The following is a 16,567-nucleotide window of genomic DNA, read 5'->3' as shown; positions in this document are numbered from 1 at the left end:
CAGCAGAATCATGCAACTCCAATCGAATCAGGAGCTTGTCGAGGGAGTTTTTCTGCAACTTTTTTGAAGAATATTCAAAAAAATCTTACTGTGTGTGCTTATATTAAAGCTTCCTTTGGCACTGAATGATTTAGCCCTAATCCACCACACACATTCAGTTCTTTTTCATAAACATCAAAGTAGGTTTTTGCAAGTTCCTGCAGGCTCTAAAAGTCTAAACTTATGAAAGAGCAAAGGAGACTCCCCCCGAAGCAAAAAGACAAAAGAGCAAATTAAATCAACGGTGAGCGAGTGGTCCGACTGGTGACCCAGAACTTTCATGCAGCCGAAACCGACCATTAATAAGCGGCACCGCGTCGTTCACCAAACGACCTCCATAGAAAACCACTGTTGTGGTTAATTGCTCTATAATTACTCTTAATTAGATTATTTCTGTCTCTCTCACCCTTTCTCTTCTCTTTTGTTTTCCTGCTCTGTGCCGTTTCTGACCTGGGAAGAGGAGCCATTGTCTGCCTCAGAGCTACAATATGGAAAGTTAACTAAATGATAGTTTAAAAGCAGCAAGAGAGCGAGATGGAGGGAGGGAGAGATGACTGCTGGTATGCCTCGCAGAGAAAACATGACCGCCTGGTGAGACTCATGTCTCTGCGCTCGAAAAGGAGCTGAGGCGTGAGTCTGACTGAGCAAGAGGCGAGGCGAGGCGCAGGGGGAAGGTCTGGATGGGTAACGGAGAGAAATATGTGCGTGTCTGTGAATAACTATATACTCTAGCGTTTGTTAAATTTAATCAGAAAATCTTCGATATCCATATGCTGCAGACCGCCTGAATGAAAAAAAGGGGAAAGAAAAGGAAAAAAAAAAGGTTGATTTAGACTCTGAGGACCGTCAACAGAGTTAACCTCTTAGCCTTGACCTGAAGCTGCCCGCTGCGGGAATCGCTTCCTAATTGCTTTCAGCCAGCCAATCAAGGCCAAGTGTATGAGACAGAGGGCTGTGAAGACACAAGTTTATATAAACAGACAGAGAAAAGGCTTATTAATCCAGAAGAGCTCTCTGTGCAACTGGGACCGGGAGAGAGGGAGGCTTTGCTGCTTTCCTACATCGCCTCGTTACAAACACAAACTTCCCGTTGTTTGATCTGAATGTGAAACAGTCCAGTGCAGACAGCTTAGTGTGTGCTGGTGAAGTGGAAGAAGGTATTTTTCCCATTTTCTCTGTAGAATAGCTTTAATTTAGACTCCATTTAGCTTCATCCGTCTTCCTCTCAGCTATAACCAGCCTTATCCCCACAGCATGACATTGCCACCACTATGCTTCACAGTGGGGACTGGTTTGGAGGATTCGGCAGTGTTTTGTTTGCAACAAACATTTCATTACATGTCCCCCCCTACATGGGATAGAAGTTTTCAGCCCTAGGTTAGTTATCCTGTGAGCAGGTTCCTCCACCTACATGCGGAATCTCTGCAACTCCTCCAGAGCTACCATGTGTCTCTGTACGTTTGCTGTTGCTACATCCTGTTTCCATTTTTTAAAGGCTCATCAGAGAATTTAAGCTAGGGATACAGTTTTAGAACCTTGATTAAAGGCTGTTGCTGCTGCAAACAGTGGGAGACATTCAACGTCCAGCAGTAATCTATTTACTAAGTAGGCATTTCATGACTGCATTAAACTCAGAGTAAAGGGGGCTGAAGATATCTGCAGGCTAAATGCTGCAGATTTTATACACAGTTTTTCCCTCTTCATAATTTTAGACTACTCTGCTCAACTATAAATGCAATTTTAAACTGCATTTAATTGGAAAAATATGTGGAAAAGGCTAAAGGGATGTAAATCCTTTTGCAGGGCGCTGTAACCTCAATGCATAGACCAATAAAGAGGTGTCTAGACACGGTGTGATTACTGGAAGCCAAAAAATATAAGTAGGATGTTAAAAAATAAACATTTAAAGAAAATTAAAGAGAATTTTTTTTTGTCTTTTCCTCTTTAATATGAGTAATAAACTCAGACTTGGAGTACCGGGACTTGGGGCCCGTCCTCCCTTTTCCCCGCTTGAAACAGCCCTCTCTTTGTCTTCTCCCTCCACTTCCTGTTTCATCTGGAACCAATTTTCCCCTCGTGCCTCGTCCCCAGGGGGAACCCTCTCCTTGAAGCGCTGCATTTACATTTATAACCGGCAGGCTCATATTGAGCAGAGAGCTGTCGGTGATGTGAAGCCTTGCAAAACCTTTTCTTGAGGGAAAAGAGAGTCTGAACATCTGGAGCATCATTTTAGTTCATTTCTACACAGTTTAAAAGAATAAAACTGTTAACTAAAGGTCTCTTAATGTTTGTTCTTATAACGGACAGGCTTGTTTGAAGCACTAGTGATGAGAAAGGACGGAGAATTTTGGTGCACCACAGCAATGAAAACCAGAATTATCCCAGACCATCAAATTGTAGAGTCTGTTGGTTCAAGAATCAAAAGAAGAGAAGAAAAAGCAAAGAGAAGGAGGAGTTTATGATGGAAAAAAGAAAAAGACACGCAGGGAGGGAGAGGAGGGGGGGTTTAGCAACATCTGGAATCAATCTGTTGGCAGAAAAAGGGGGAGCAATGGGGGAAGGAATGGTGAGAAAGAAAAGAAAAGAAAGGAGGAGATGAAAACAGGCGAAGGGAGGAATGTGGGTAAAAAGATGGCCAAAGTAAAGAAAGGGGAGTAAAATAATACAATAAACAGGAGCGAAGCAAATGAGTCACAAGCAAAATATGCCATGTGATTTATATTTTCTTAGGGAGTGGGGGAAGGGAGTGGGGGTCTGAGTTTGATCCTCTTTCTTCACACAAACTGTATGACTTGAAGTGTATCAGGAAAAAAAAAAACTCATCACTAATCGCCATACTGCTCTAAACAAAGGAAGAAAGAAAGAAAAATACAGCTCTCTCCTATACTCCCCAAACTTTCCACCAAGCTCCAGTCCTGGTGAGCTGGGAGGAGGCTGGGAAGGCGTTGGTTTCAGACTGAGCTGGCAGAGATCAGAAAAAGCACAGACATCCAGTCACACGCTCATAAACACAGCCTCCCACTCTCTGTCCTCCTCTCTTAACTCAACCCGAAGGCAAACCTGAAAAAGGGCGCCTGGCTTGTTTATTTTCCTCTATCTGCCGTCTGCTATTTTAGGAGGAATAGAACCAAAAAGTCGGGAGTAGCTGCAAGGAGCGGGGCGGGGTGGGGTGGTGGGGTTCAAGGAAGGCAGGCTGACATGAGGTCAACAGATGGTGAGAGAGGGGGAGGGGCAGGGGGGTAATTAGGCAGGCTGCTGCAGGCAGGCATCCGGAGGTACCTACCAGAACAGGGCTTGGCCCGACGCTGCCTTCACGGCGTTAAGAAGAGTCGGATCTAAGGAAATCCCACCTGCTGCCATCTGAGGCCGAGCTAAAACGTGCCCACATTGGCTTCAGATGCTATAGATGTTATAGCAAGCTGGAGTTTTAACTCCTGAAGGTGATCTTGGAGAAGTTATACTCTTTTTTTAAACGCTGGTGACAAAAAGCAAGCAGCAGCTACTGGTAAAGATGAGCAAAAGGGCGAGAAATTGTTAAGAAAAATGCATAAAAATTAGGATTAGTGCACCAACTGCAGGTTTCTGATCTCTAAAAAGTCTGACATGCTGATTCAGACTCATCTGTTTTAATCAATACCTTCTTTTTTTTATTTTTTACAACCGACACTATCAGTCTTGCTAAATATAGCGATAAAAACGTCTGAAATTACTGCCCTCGCCTATAAATCAATGTTTAGAGCAATGATTTATGCAGAGGAAGATAAGATCAGTTTCTCATCTAAGTATCGGCCGATCACCGATCCTCCAAAATGATAATTAAACATCTAAAATGGAAAAAGCTAATAATTTTGGCTATGCTTAGACACACGTTGCTGTTTTATTTTCCTTGATGAACAGCAGCTGTAACATGGGTTAACTTGGTCAGACAGCTATGAAAGGAATCGGACGTGTCACCAGAAGCTTCCGGAGCTTCAGCCTCCATCTGACTCTTTAATAAATGCACATCTCACTCCTGTTGGAAACATCTTCACAAAATAGACTTTTGCTGAGCTTCAAGGCTAATGCTGACAGGTTTCAATTCATTTAGGATGAAATTGTTTCTTGGATTAAATCGTAATTAATCAATTATTGACCTTAAAGTTGGATCAGAATGAAATACTCGTTAACTGGAGTATACAATCTCTACAAGGAATCACTAAAATATTTCTCAAATACTTCCAGTCTTATCTGAGATAAACTCCAGTTCACTTATTACCATCATCACATTTTGTGATGTTAAAATAACAGAAACCTGGAAAGTGAAACTCTTCAAACCAGATGTTACAAACTAGAAAAACTGAACTCAAGAGTTCAACCAATTCAGTGGGAGTCGGGTATTTTCTGCTATGCTTCTTTCAACATCTACATTTGCTCTCCACCCAAACTGCATATTGATTTTAAGCTCTATCTGAGACCCTCAGCTGCTCCTGGCTACATACCATCAGAAACATCAAACCTACAACTTTACTGGTAACAACTGCAGAGGAAAAAACAAAACAAAATGGAGATGAATCAATCTGACAAGATGCTGACAGCCAACACTGCAGTTATTGTAGGTGAGACTGTTGTCTCCTCCTTCCTAAAAGCAAACCAAAGTGATAAAGTTGCAGGAAATGTAACCTTTATTTTTGGTTTAAGGATTCACCAATATGAAAAGCTTGGCCAAATAGATAGAAATTTGCTTTTAAAAAAACTTAAAGAATACTACAAAAATATTAAAAAAAAAAAAAATGAAAATGAAATAAGTACCCAATACAATAAATGAAATAAACACCTAACAATCCTAAAAATGAAATCAAATAAATGAATAAAGTAATAACACAAAAATATATTAATTTAAAAAAGCCAAAAAGCCGAAGAAGCTTTGTTGTTAACTAACAAACCATAATTATTTAATCAGCCCAGTGTTAGTCATCAGACCAATGATTTATCATGCATCCCATGCTGCTTCCCCGTTAAAGCGTTTAAAGATGGCTTTTCATTGGTCCATCCAGCTACTGATTGATTGTGAGGCATCTCAAGGTTTCAGATTTCCAGAAGGATTTAAAGTTTTTGGAATGAGAAGAAAGAGAAAGTGGAAGAGTTTTTCCTGGCTGTAAGGAACATATGGAGCACTGGAGTCCTATCCCTATAGAGTGCAGTGCACTGCCAGTCAGCTGGCTGAAACATGGCAGCCAATGCTCAATAAGAAACTTTAAAATACGACTTAAACAAAACAGTGCAGGAATCGTCATTCCGTAGCAGTGGAAGGGGTAAATATTTCCTTTGCTGTTTTAAAGTAAATCATTTCAATCATGGTTTTTTTTTTTTTTTTTACATGGCATAACAACAATGACATAAACAAAATGTCTGAACGTCTTATAGGGCACCTTTTTTCAGGCACTCAAGGATTATTTCCATGCCGTCTCAGGCCTGGAAATGCAGAGAATGAGAGTCAGAACCTCTCAGGTCTCTTTCTTTGAAGTTTAACGTAATGCATTTTCTCAGAGTGGAAGTCCTAGACATGACTGAACAACAGGAAGTAGCTTTAGGGCACTCTCAGGATGGACGTATTGATGACTGTTTACTTCTCGGCTGCCTGTGTGGTCTGCTAATAACACACCTTTTTGAACACTATCTGCAAACAGGTTCCTGTGCAAGCAGGTTACATGTTTCTACCCGTTTTGTCTTGGGTTTTTTTTCCGATATGCATTAAATAAATAACCAAATCTAATTATTTTCTACGTCAATTCCTTTTAAATTACACAATATGTCAATGTTTTAGCTTTATTTTATTTTTTTTACTGTGTTCAGGACTTTACTAGGACCTGTTTTGTGTTCATCAGTTTAAGGACAGATAAATCCTTCAGTACGAATTACGTTTAGCAGGAAATAAAAGCATAATAAAGTGTCAGATTATCACTGACGAGCCCATCTCTCAGTATTTATATTCCTCCTCTGCTCATAGTAGAGATTTTCTCTGATGTGTTGACGGCCTTGGCCAACCTGGCCTTGGCCCGTTCAAGTTTTGAGAGAGAGCAAGACTTTCAGCTGCTAACAGGAAGGCTTTATGGCTAAATTAAATCCTTTTAAATCTTTCACTGATGCTATAAAACAAATTTATTTGGACATTTTTGCAAATTTTTGGAAAGTTCTGGATTAGGACCGAGCAATTAATTGCTTTTGTAATATAATCGCAATTTAGAAAAATGCAATTTTCAATCCGCAGAAGCAATCAATTTTAATTACAATACATTTAGCAAGAGTAAAACACTAATTTTCTCCCTTAATTTGGTGGTAATACGATTAAAGTGGGTATGCTGTCGCACATAAGGGAACGGAAAGCTAGCACCTAGATTATAGTAGAAGTAAGAACTTTTTTATGCAAATACAGCAAAGTTTTGCAGCACTGGATTCTGAACAAGCAGCGTTTTAGGACCATGGAAAAGCTGAAACCCTGAAGTAATTAGGGTTGTCACGATACTAAACTTTTCAACTCGATACCGATACTAAGGAAAATACTCGGTACTCGATACCATTTTCGATACCACAAGGATAAAAACAAGGACTCCAAAATTCTACAGAAATATTTTCATTAATAAATAAAATACAATAAATAAATACAATAAACAATATTTTGAGGTTGTTTGCTGTGCACAATATTAAGCAAGCTTGATAAAAAAAAACTTATAAAATTAGAATTAAGTGTTCCTTCCTTGGCTATGCTTTGCACAAATAACAATGACACTAGCCAAACTGGTTAAGAAACAAAGCACTGTAGCACTATATCGATACTTTTAAAAACGAGTATTGTATCCGGATACAACATTTTGGTATCGATACTTTTTTGAGTCTCGATACTTTTGACAACCCTAGATGTAATACATCGATATGGTTGTGCTCAGTGCAAAGGAAAATCGCAATAAAATCACAATCGCAATATTGGTTGAAAATAAACGTAATTTAGATTTTTGGCAAAAATCATTAAGCACTAGTCTGGGTAAAAGGGTCCATATTCTTGCCAGTACAATAACCAAATGCATTGCAACAACAAAATGTCCCGTTTTAAAAAGCCTGCTGGGTTATTTGTCCTCCTAACTAGTAAACACAGTTTTTATTGAGTGCTCTCTCACAGATATGCGGCATCATCTCTGATCATAATGTAAATAATTAATGACGTTTCACTGCAGAAAGGCTTGAAAAATCATTTCATTTGCTGATGTTCTATTTTCTTTTATAACCATTCCTAAAGAAGGAGCAGAGTCAGTCTTAATAAGTATCTCTGCAGATAAAAGTTTAAAAAATAGCAAATATTTCTGAACCACAACAGATTTACATACTAATAAACTTTTAAGCAAAAGTTTTCATCCCTGCAGTTGAATTCAATGTACTCCTCATATATTTATCTGACATAAATGGAATTTCATGGCTGAATGTGCATCATTTGTGACGTTCAAAACTGCAAAGACAATACAGCGGCAGCGGATCACAGATGACCCCATGTAAGGGAAACACTGAATTGACATTTGGCTGTGTGGGTGGGTGGAGATGGGAGCACATGTGACAGTTTGGGGGCAGCCTTGGGGAGGAGACATGTAGGGAGGGGGAAGCAGCGACACGATGACCATAAAGGGAGGCTGAACATGCAAGTGGCATGCTAAGGAGCATAACCGAGTGTCGTTTTACAGGAGCCCATGCAGGGATTCTGAACTGATCTTGTATTTGAACAAAGTCTGCCTTTCTCCTCCTTTTCTTCTGTTTAAATTCTTCCTCCACAGTTTGGTAATACAACTGCAGCACTTATGTAAACAAAGCACTGCAAAATAAGCTCAACAAAGAGAGAGAGAGACAGAATGGGTTGAGCAACTTTGTCTGGGGAATTTTTAGCTTATCAATGCCAGTTCAAAAGTCAAGGGTGACACCACCGAGCTGTGGCTCAAAGTTTAACACCAATCATTAAACAGCAGGCCATGTAGGAGTGTAGCTGACCTAGAATGGCTGAAAATCAAGGTAGCACACATTAGCACAACTCCACACCCCCATTTCCGCCGGAAAACTGAAGATTTATTCTGAGCCAGCTAAATACATTCCAGCTATTTGTAAATAAACTGAATCTTAGGAATCTTTTGTACATTATCAAAAGGAAGAAAAAATCTCTAAAGAGGTTTAAGATATTTTCTTGTCCCTAGAAAAAAAAGACGTTTATAAGTGGATGAATCAATGCAAACTGTCTAAATAAAGCTCCAGTTTATGATGATGTAAACATGCAGCAGCATAGCTAGATTTGTTTTATAATGGGATATATGGAATATTTCTGTTATAGATCTTTTTTTTCTTCAAATTTTCCATTCATCTTCCATTAAATCATTGTAAACATCAGTCCCTATGCAGTTGTTGCTCAGATCCCATGATGGCAAAGCACGCTTCCTTAAGGCATCACTTTATAACTCATGACCCAAGTTTTAGCGTAATTTTAGACGTATTAAATGATTTTTCATATCAATTTGCAGCTTTGCTGCGTTTGGATGCTTCTAACAAGCATCAAGAACTCAGCTTTGTATCTTTAAAGAGTCGGATCCGTCACTGGTGAGTCACGTGACCCAAAGCTGAGCTGCCCTTAAACATGAAAGCTAACTAAGCTTTAGTCGTGACACAAAAAAACATATATGACACTCATTTAAATCAGAAATACTTATGGCTATCTGGTGTAGGTTTACTGGTGAGATTGAAATTATTAAAATTAATTCAAAACTGCGGCTGTACAATATCTTAAATCGTGTTTTTTATATTCAGATCAGCCAACTCTTCATGTCTGATGCTTTTAAGCTCTGCACATTTAGAACATATGAGGGGAGTAAATATATAAGATGATTTCAATATGTTTACCATCTGACTAAGCTGCAACATGAGGGTTGTAACTGATCCTGGCGCATCTTAAAGGCTTCCACACCTTCATAGCGAACATAGAAAACATGCTAAAACTATGTAAAGCATATTGTATAGCATACTGTATATTTGTGAAATTATCATAATCCTAGTTTCAAATAATTTAAATATCATGTAATGTTTATATCTACTCTATTTTGAAAAACCAGGACAGTCTGCACCCGTTTTCCTTACTGTAAAGCTGGTTAGCATATGAGCTTAGCTGAGCTGTTATCGGTAGAGAAAGACAGCAGGAAACAATATTTATAACTTTTTCACACAAAAAAAACCTCTAATAAATTTATTGACTTTTCTGTGTTTCTGGTGTGTTTAGCTTCATGAGAAAGGAGCGATCGTCTAACCGCTGCAGTGAGTCTCTCCCTACTTCCCTAAGCGCGGTCTAACAGGCAGCCGCCCCGTCCTGAAAGCCCTGATGAACGCGTGCATAAAGCTGCCGATGTTTCCGCCCTGGATTACAAAGCGGGATAAAAACATCAGGTAAATATGGCTTTAAATCCAGTCTATTTTGGGGGCCAGAACTGCAGCTGCAGGACAATAAATACCTGACTAGGGCTTCAACCAACCTTTATTTTTCAAATCGAATAATCTGTCGATTCTATTTCACATTAATAAACTAATAATCGGATAGCAAAAGGCTCCTTAAAGAAAACTTTTTACACAATTAAACCAATCGAAAATAAAGCTTTAAAACATGAGGAGTTCTGGGTAGCACACACTGACAGCAGATTTTTTTTTTTAATCTTAAATGGAAAATGTTTACATATTTTTGGTAAAATCCTGCTCTAAGTGGGTTGCTCTGTCAGCTAAAGACATGTTTTAGAGTCTCTATACTCTAGTTAACTATTAACCAATTACTAAATTAGTTGACAATTATTCTAATAATCACAATTAATCCGATTGTTTCAGCAATATACCTGACTAACAGACAGTTTGCCTCTGACTACCGTCTTTTTGCTAAAATCAGATGCTTGCAGTGTAGATTCAGGCATTTTATAAAAATTAATACATGATTTTATTAAGTAGAGTTAATTGTGTTGCAATTTAAAAACATTTTATGACAGGGAGGTTAATTATTGGAGAGAGTTTCAGATACATGTGACCCGCCCCACAGTTAGCCCGCCGCCACGGTTCTAAAACTCCCCGCCATCGCCTTATCTTCATACCAAATTTCTACCGTTGGTATAAATAGCACATGAAAATGAATTCATTAACTGAATTTTGTATTTATGAAGATTAAACTTTAGGTAAATGTAGATCTGTTTCACTAATCCACTCCTTAGGCTTCCATACCTCAGGGTCAAATTCATCTACTTCTCCTCAAAACGAATAAACTAGATAACTGTGATTCTACTCGCTGCAAACACTTCATGTTATATTTTTATGTTTGTTGTGAAACATTATTGTTTTACAGTATTTCTCACAGCTTGGATTTCTTTGCCCTTTAAATGAAGGTCACCTCCCAGCGGGAATGATTGAAAAAAAAAAGCTCGTTTTTGAAAGCGCAATGTGGCTTTTTTATATTTTTATTATGAAACCTAAGTGGGTGGGAAAAAAAATTAGATTTGTCAGATTTGGTAGGAAAAATAAAAATCAGACAGATTCCTAAACCTTATCTCTCTAATTAAATCTTTGTTTATGTTGGCATGTTGTGTGATCATAACATTAAAAGGTAGAAAACCCTGCATCTAATAAGTATATAGAATCCAAAAGCATTCAGGGAGTCATTTTATTTCCTTTAAAATGTGCTCAAAGTAAAACTTTGTCTCAATCTTAGTAATTCAGTTCATTTTGGATTCCAGAAAAAAAGGAATCTAAAGATGAGATACTGAAACCGTTGATATTTACTACCAAATATTTGTCTGTGATCTTTTAAATCACCCCCCGACATACGCACTGCTTTGGCCCGTCACGGCAATCAGTCCAGTTAATGCTCTCGCCTAAATAAGCTTTGATCTCGTTAGTGCGACACAAAGCCTCTTTACTGCCAACGATAGGACAAATCGGCTCTACGAATCAGAGGGAGCGACGCAGGCAAAGAGGGAGAGTTAGAAAACGGACTCCTGCTTCATCCGCGTGGACCACAGCGATGCCTCAAGGGGAAACATCAATACAGCCATCATGGATTGGGGTGGGGTGATGGGAGATGGACTGAGAAATGGAGAGATAATCAAAAATGGCAGAGGGAGCGGTGGGATAACGGAGAGAAAGTGTGGATGGAGGTGGGAGGGGTTGGAAATCCACCTCATCGGTACAGAGAGCCTCCGAATCAGGAGTCAATTAGCAAGTTGGAAATATGCCTGCGGGGGGGGGGGACAAATCAGAGGACATGCAGGGGGAGGGGGGAGGAGAGCAGGAGCAACAATAGGAGGAGGCTGCATTCTCATCTATTATTACAGCGTTGATTTACAGGCAGGCTGGAAGGTCAGCGCTCTCCTGCATCCCTCAGTGGGAATCCTGCAGTAATTGTTAGGGGGCATTTGGCTCCTGGAGCACGTCACCCACCCAGAACTCATCTCCTCCATCCTGACGGAGAACTTACGCCCCAATCGGCAGCCTAACCCCCTTCAAAGTCATTTTTTTCTCCTTTTTATTTATCCTCCATAAAGTGCCTCTCATTTTCATTCTGCTCCCCACTGCTTATCTCTCCCTCAGCCGATGCCATTTCTGTCATCCATCACTTTCCTCTCATCCTCTTATCATGATTCCTCATGGATGGGAGCTAATGGCCCTGGGTTTTCTTTTGCCGTTCTTTATACGGCCCCTCCAACATCTTCCAGTTCCCAAACACGGCCCTGCCAGCGTCTTTTCCTCTCCTTATTTGGAGCATTTCTACCAACCTGCCATTCCTCAGACTATGAATCCTCTCTGAAACATTATCCATCTACAGCTCCTTTTGTCCATCACCTGTCATCTATTCAGCGGATCACCTGTTTCATTAAGCCATATTTTCCTCCGTAGTCTCTGTATCCCGCATAAAACGGAGAAACCATCTTCCCAGAGACACAGATTCACATTCCCATCTGACTCCATTTCAAATACTTAATAAATGTCAGCAGGTTCAACAATAAAACGTATCAGTTTATGTCTTAAAGCTCTTTATCCAAACCTTTCTCAATTTCCAATAACATGCATACTATTGTTTGAAGTGTTTATAGACTAAATATTGTAGTAGCTCTTTGTTTTGAACCAATATATGATTTAAAACATTAAACACAACCTGAAAAAATTTGATATTTGAACAGCTTCTCAGCCATTCAAGTCAATCAAGGCACAAATTTAAGCTTCTAATCTGTTCTCTGATTCGTAAAAATCTAGACTACGTGCAAAATGTTGTTAATCATCAATTAAAATGCTTATTGTGCAAATATATGTTTCCCCCCTGAATTCTTTTTAAGAACAAAGTTAATCAGACAGGTATGGAATGTTATCAGGCATCTGGTTCCAGTTTTATAACAGGGTCAACATAAGAATAACGAGATGATCCTTTAGTTTCTACACCAGTATTTCATTAGGAAGGAAATCCAAAAACAAACGTTAGGAAAAAAAGAGGGAAAAGCAATCTAAACAACAATGAGCAGCAAAAGGCGCTGAGGGTCAGCACTGTTACCCTATGCTCTACTCAGCCAAGAAGAAAATAAATAAAAAATCACAGTGGCATCTGATATAGGGGACTTTAGAAAGTAGATTTAAAACAAGTGTTTGCAGCTTTGAACTTAAAAGTTCATATAAGGTGAGACGTTCCTAAAAGTCAGGTTAGGGCTTATTACCCTGCTTTTTTCCTCTTTTATTTGCATGTTGATGCACCTTTATTATTCATTATGCCGTCTGTTTTTTAAAAATAGTTAAATACCTGCAGAGGTTCTGTACAGCTAACCTTTAAATCTGTTAGTTCAATACAGTTATGCAAAATGGTCATAAAAATCACAATTGTGGAAGCAGAATCAGTTCCAGTCAGATTCGTCTGGGCAAAAAAAAAAGGAAGAGCCTTTTTTACAAGCAGCTGCCCAGCAGTGTGCAGCAATAAGCGTTTGAGGAGCTGAGGCCGATACTGACTGCGGCAACTTTATTCAAAGGACTTCTAACCGCAGGAGTGACTGAAAATATTTCCCCTTCTCAATTCCAAACCCTAAAGGACGATTAATGCTTCTGACGCATGGCCTCTGCGACCACGCCCCCGCGCAGAGGTTCTGCTACCGTCGTCGCTGTGATTGGTCCTTGGTATGCCTTTCCGGCTGTCGGTGTGGTCGTCCTTCTCGATCGGGTGCCGGTGCGAGCCATTTTTAAAAACCGAGGAACAACTACAATGGATTCTGAAAAAGTTAAAAAAACAAAACAATCCACTGGACTTTTTTTCCAAGGTTTGAAGATGTTTCGCTTCCCATCCAGGAAGCGTTCTCAATTGAAAATGTCTGGATTCGCAATGAGTTTGAGGCTTTATATAGTGGACCAAAAAAAAAACCAAGGCCTTGTATTAATTAGAAACATGCCTAATTGAACCTGACAAGCGGGTCTTTGGGTCCATTAATAGCTAACTGGATGATTGAGAATTTTACCAGCAAACTACAATGGACAACTACGACGAAAGGTTGATCGGTCTTTTTGCCAACTCCATAAACAGAACCTGTTCCTCTTCAATGTCTAGCAACTCTAGATCTATCACCGTGACCGTGATATCTTCCAGATGCGCCATCGTTGTTCTGGAAGATAAACACTTCCGCCAGCGCCGAAGTTCTCGCGAGTTCTAAAATAGGCTCCCCCTTGCGCTTTGGAGGGAAACTGCAGTGCGTCCCTAGAAATTCCAGCCCGACGTTGCAGAAGCACACCAGCAAAACTGGTTCGCGTCCAGACCCAAGCGACATTTGATGTGTGCGGTTGCAGAAGTATAGTCCACCCTTAACTCTTAAAAACTTCTGCGGTCTTTAAACCCAGCAGCCGACCTCCGCCCACATTTGAAAGAAACTTCAACTCCTTCGGGTTCGTTTACCAGAAGATGGACCTACAGTTTCCACTACTTTCTCAGACTCTGCCGCCTCGTCCTATTGGTCAGAGACGCTTCAAGATGTAGGTGTAAAATATTACACATATAAATGCTGCAGTGCATTTTTGGAATAAACAGCAACAGATCCAGGGAGGATGAGTGAGAGGTGATTCCAGAGAAGCACCAATGCTCTGCTGTCTCAGCTGTGGAGTCATAGACCTGTGTTAAGGAGCCCCCCCTTTTTGGTTCAAGCCTCCAGCAAAAACCTTCTGCTCTTTGTCTTTCAGTGGGGTGACCCCTCCCCCAATCCTGTCTGTCTTCCCCTCTCTTAACACCTAGCCAGATTAAAGGAAAAGTGGGGGGGAGTGATTAATGGCACATTCCTAACAGGATCATCATTATAGGTATTTGTTGTCTATGTGAATAAAAAACAATATTTACAGCAGCTTGCAGCATGTGATGGAGCAGTGAGACAGGCATGATGAATGGCCCTGATCTTTGCTGTGCTGCTGTCTGTCACAGCAATGGAGCCTGGATCATATTACCTTTGTCTGGGTTTGCTCCCTCACTCAGCTCACAACAAAAGAACATTTAGATTTTGCAATTCTTCTTTGTTAAATTAAAGAAACAACCCATCTAGCTGCAGATTTCTTCATGTTAATGAGAAATCGGCCTTTTTAAAACCCCCATGTGCATTGATGCTTCTGATGTTTAATGGGGAAACTGATGCAAAGAATAAAGAGAAACATGCCTTTGTGTTTCCATGGCTCACATACCTGTCCGATGTCACCGGAGCCGTCTATCCGGGGTCTCTTGCATTCCGCCCCGGCCAGGTCAGTCAGGGCAGCGGCGGTCTGAGCGTCCGGCTCCGGGTCACCGCGCTTCATCCCCCGGACAACCGCGGCTCCTGCGGCCGCGTTCGGATGCGCTCCGGCGGCCGCCGTCTCAATATCGCGGTCCATGATTCCCCGATTAACGGGCAGCATTAAAGATGCAACGTCGGTCGACATTAACATTGGACGGAGGGGGTGGAGGGGGGGTCTAAAGATCTAAAGTCTGCTTCTCTTTTCTGTTTCTTCTCCTATAATCCTTTGTTTTCTCCTTCGCTGCTTGGTATTCACAAAAACACCCGGATAATATAGAGCAGATTTAATCAATATGGAAAAGCTCGCTCTGTTTATTGTCTAACTTGGCGTTGGCTGTTAAATAAAAACCAAAATGGCCATTTTAGAATCTATAAACAGCAGCTAAAAAAAGGTAGAATTTTCCAAAAAGGAAAAAAAGTGAAATGACGCCAAACAGTGACCTATTTATTATTTTTTTTTAATAAAGATCACACGTCCGACTCTCGGGTTCCCTGACAAGCTAATTAGCTAGCTACCATTAGCTAGCTGGTTAGCAATACATTCCGCTAGCTCTCCTTATAAATGAGGCTCCGAGAGCCGCAAAGAATGGAAAAATGTTGGAAATTAGCTGAGAGTGAAAGTAGTCCGCGTGCGGCGCCACTCAGTTCTCTGTGCTCTCTTCCTCCGCTGGATGTGCTTCTGCATTAAACTCCTCCGCGGGTCCTATCAGTCTCCGCTGCCTGCTTGTCCGTCCCCTCGCCGTGGTCTGCTGTGGATGAGCCGACCTGCTGCTGCCGACGGAACACGATTTCCTCTGGTCTGAGTCCCAAAAAGCTGGTAGTGTGGACGGAAGACACGGTCCGCCGATCTGAGATCAGCTTTCTGTGGTTACACAGTGAAAGTAAGGGAGGCTGAAAAGAGACTGGCTGGTCTGAGGTCTGCGTTTCACCCCAACCCGCTTCTCCCTTTACCACCACCCCCACCTCATGGCTCCATCCTCCTCCATGATTATAAGAAACTGTTAGAGAAATAAAACAAAGATGGTTGTCTCTCAATTATTTATTTATTTTTTTACACATAGAGACACAAAAAAGTTTATTCAGAATAAATTAAACAACACATCAAAATATATAAAAAAAATTTGTATAAAAAATGTATTATACATTTTTTTATACTATATATTAATATAGTATTTATAATATTGCAGTAGGTAAAAAATAAAATTATCCTAACTTAAATAATACATTACGCACTACACTTTTTATTAAAGCAACAGTGACCTTTTCTCTCAATTTTATAATTTACCCGAACTAATTTTGTGACCTAAAAAATCCGCCTCAAATAAATGTTGAGGATCATAACAGGATAGTGTGATATGTAATTAAACTTAAAAAAGTAAATAGTTTTTTGTTTTTTTTTCCCCATTCTTTAATATCATTTCAAATTATAATTAATAATAATAAAAAAAAATTATATTCAAATATATGCAAAAATAAGTGAAAAATGACCGATGACTGCTATTCTTTTAACAATACAGCTATGATAGATAATGGGATTTAATCAAAAAACGAATAAACAAGTTATCAGGCTGCCTGTTTTTCTTTTTCTTTTTCTTTTTTTTTTTTTCTGATTTTTAACATGTAATATCTTTGATTGTATTCATAATACCTTAATAGATAAATAGACCGGATGGCCCATTCTGTTTGACCTTAATTCTTTAATTATCAATAATGTTATAGTA

At 39.9% G+C, this 16,567-nt stretch overlaps 1 protein-coding gene across 4 annotated transcripts in view; it reads right to left on the bottom strand.

Moving 5' to 3' along the window:
• The window catches only part of LOC107095966 (RNA binding protein fox-1 homolog 2-like), a 72,944-nt gene extending 57,183 nt beyond the window's left edge, over positions 1 to 15,761 (bottom strand). The window contains exon 1 of one of the 4 annotated variants that reach the window (XR_001481775.1): positions 14,758 to 15,755. Coding sequence is in view for 3 of the 4 variants with exons in the window: in XM_015392371.1 (XP_015247857.1) it covers positions 14,758 to 14,997 (240 nt within the window). In the remaining variant the exon portion in view is untranslated. Of the gene's footprint in view, positions 1 to 14,757 lie in introns of all 4 variants that reach the window. The other 3 variants (XM_015392371.1, XM_015392370.1, XM_015392368.1) reach the window with 3 other exon arrangements.
• Between the last annotated feature and the right edge of the window lie 806 nt (positions 15,762 to 16,567).

The sequence above is a fragment of the Cyprinodon variegatus genome, unplaced genomic scaffold (genome assembly GCF_000732505.1).
Source record: "Cyprinodon variegatus isolate N-32 unplaced genomic scaffold, C_variegatus-1.0 Scaffold588, whole genome shotgun sequence".
NCBI lineage: Eukaryota > Metazoa > Chordata > Actinopteri > Cyprinodontiformes > Cyprinodontidae > Cyprinodon > Cyprinodon variegatus.
Note: the sequence above shows the minus strand (reverse complement) of the source record. Positions and strands in the feature narration are given on the sequence as shown.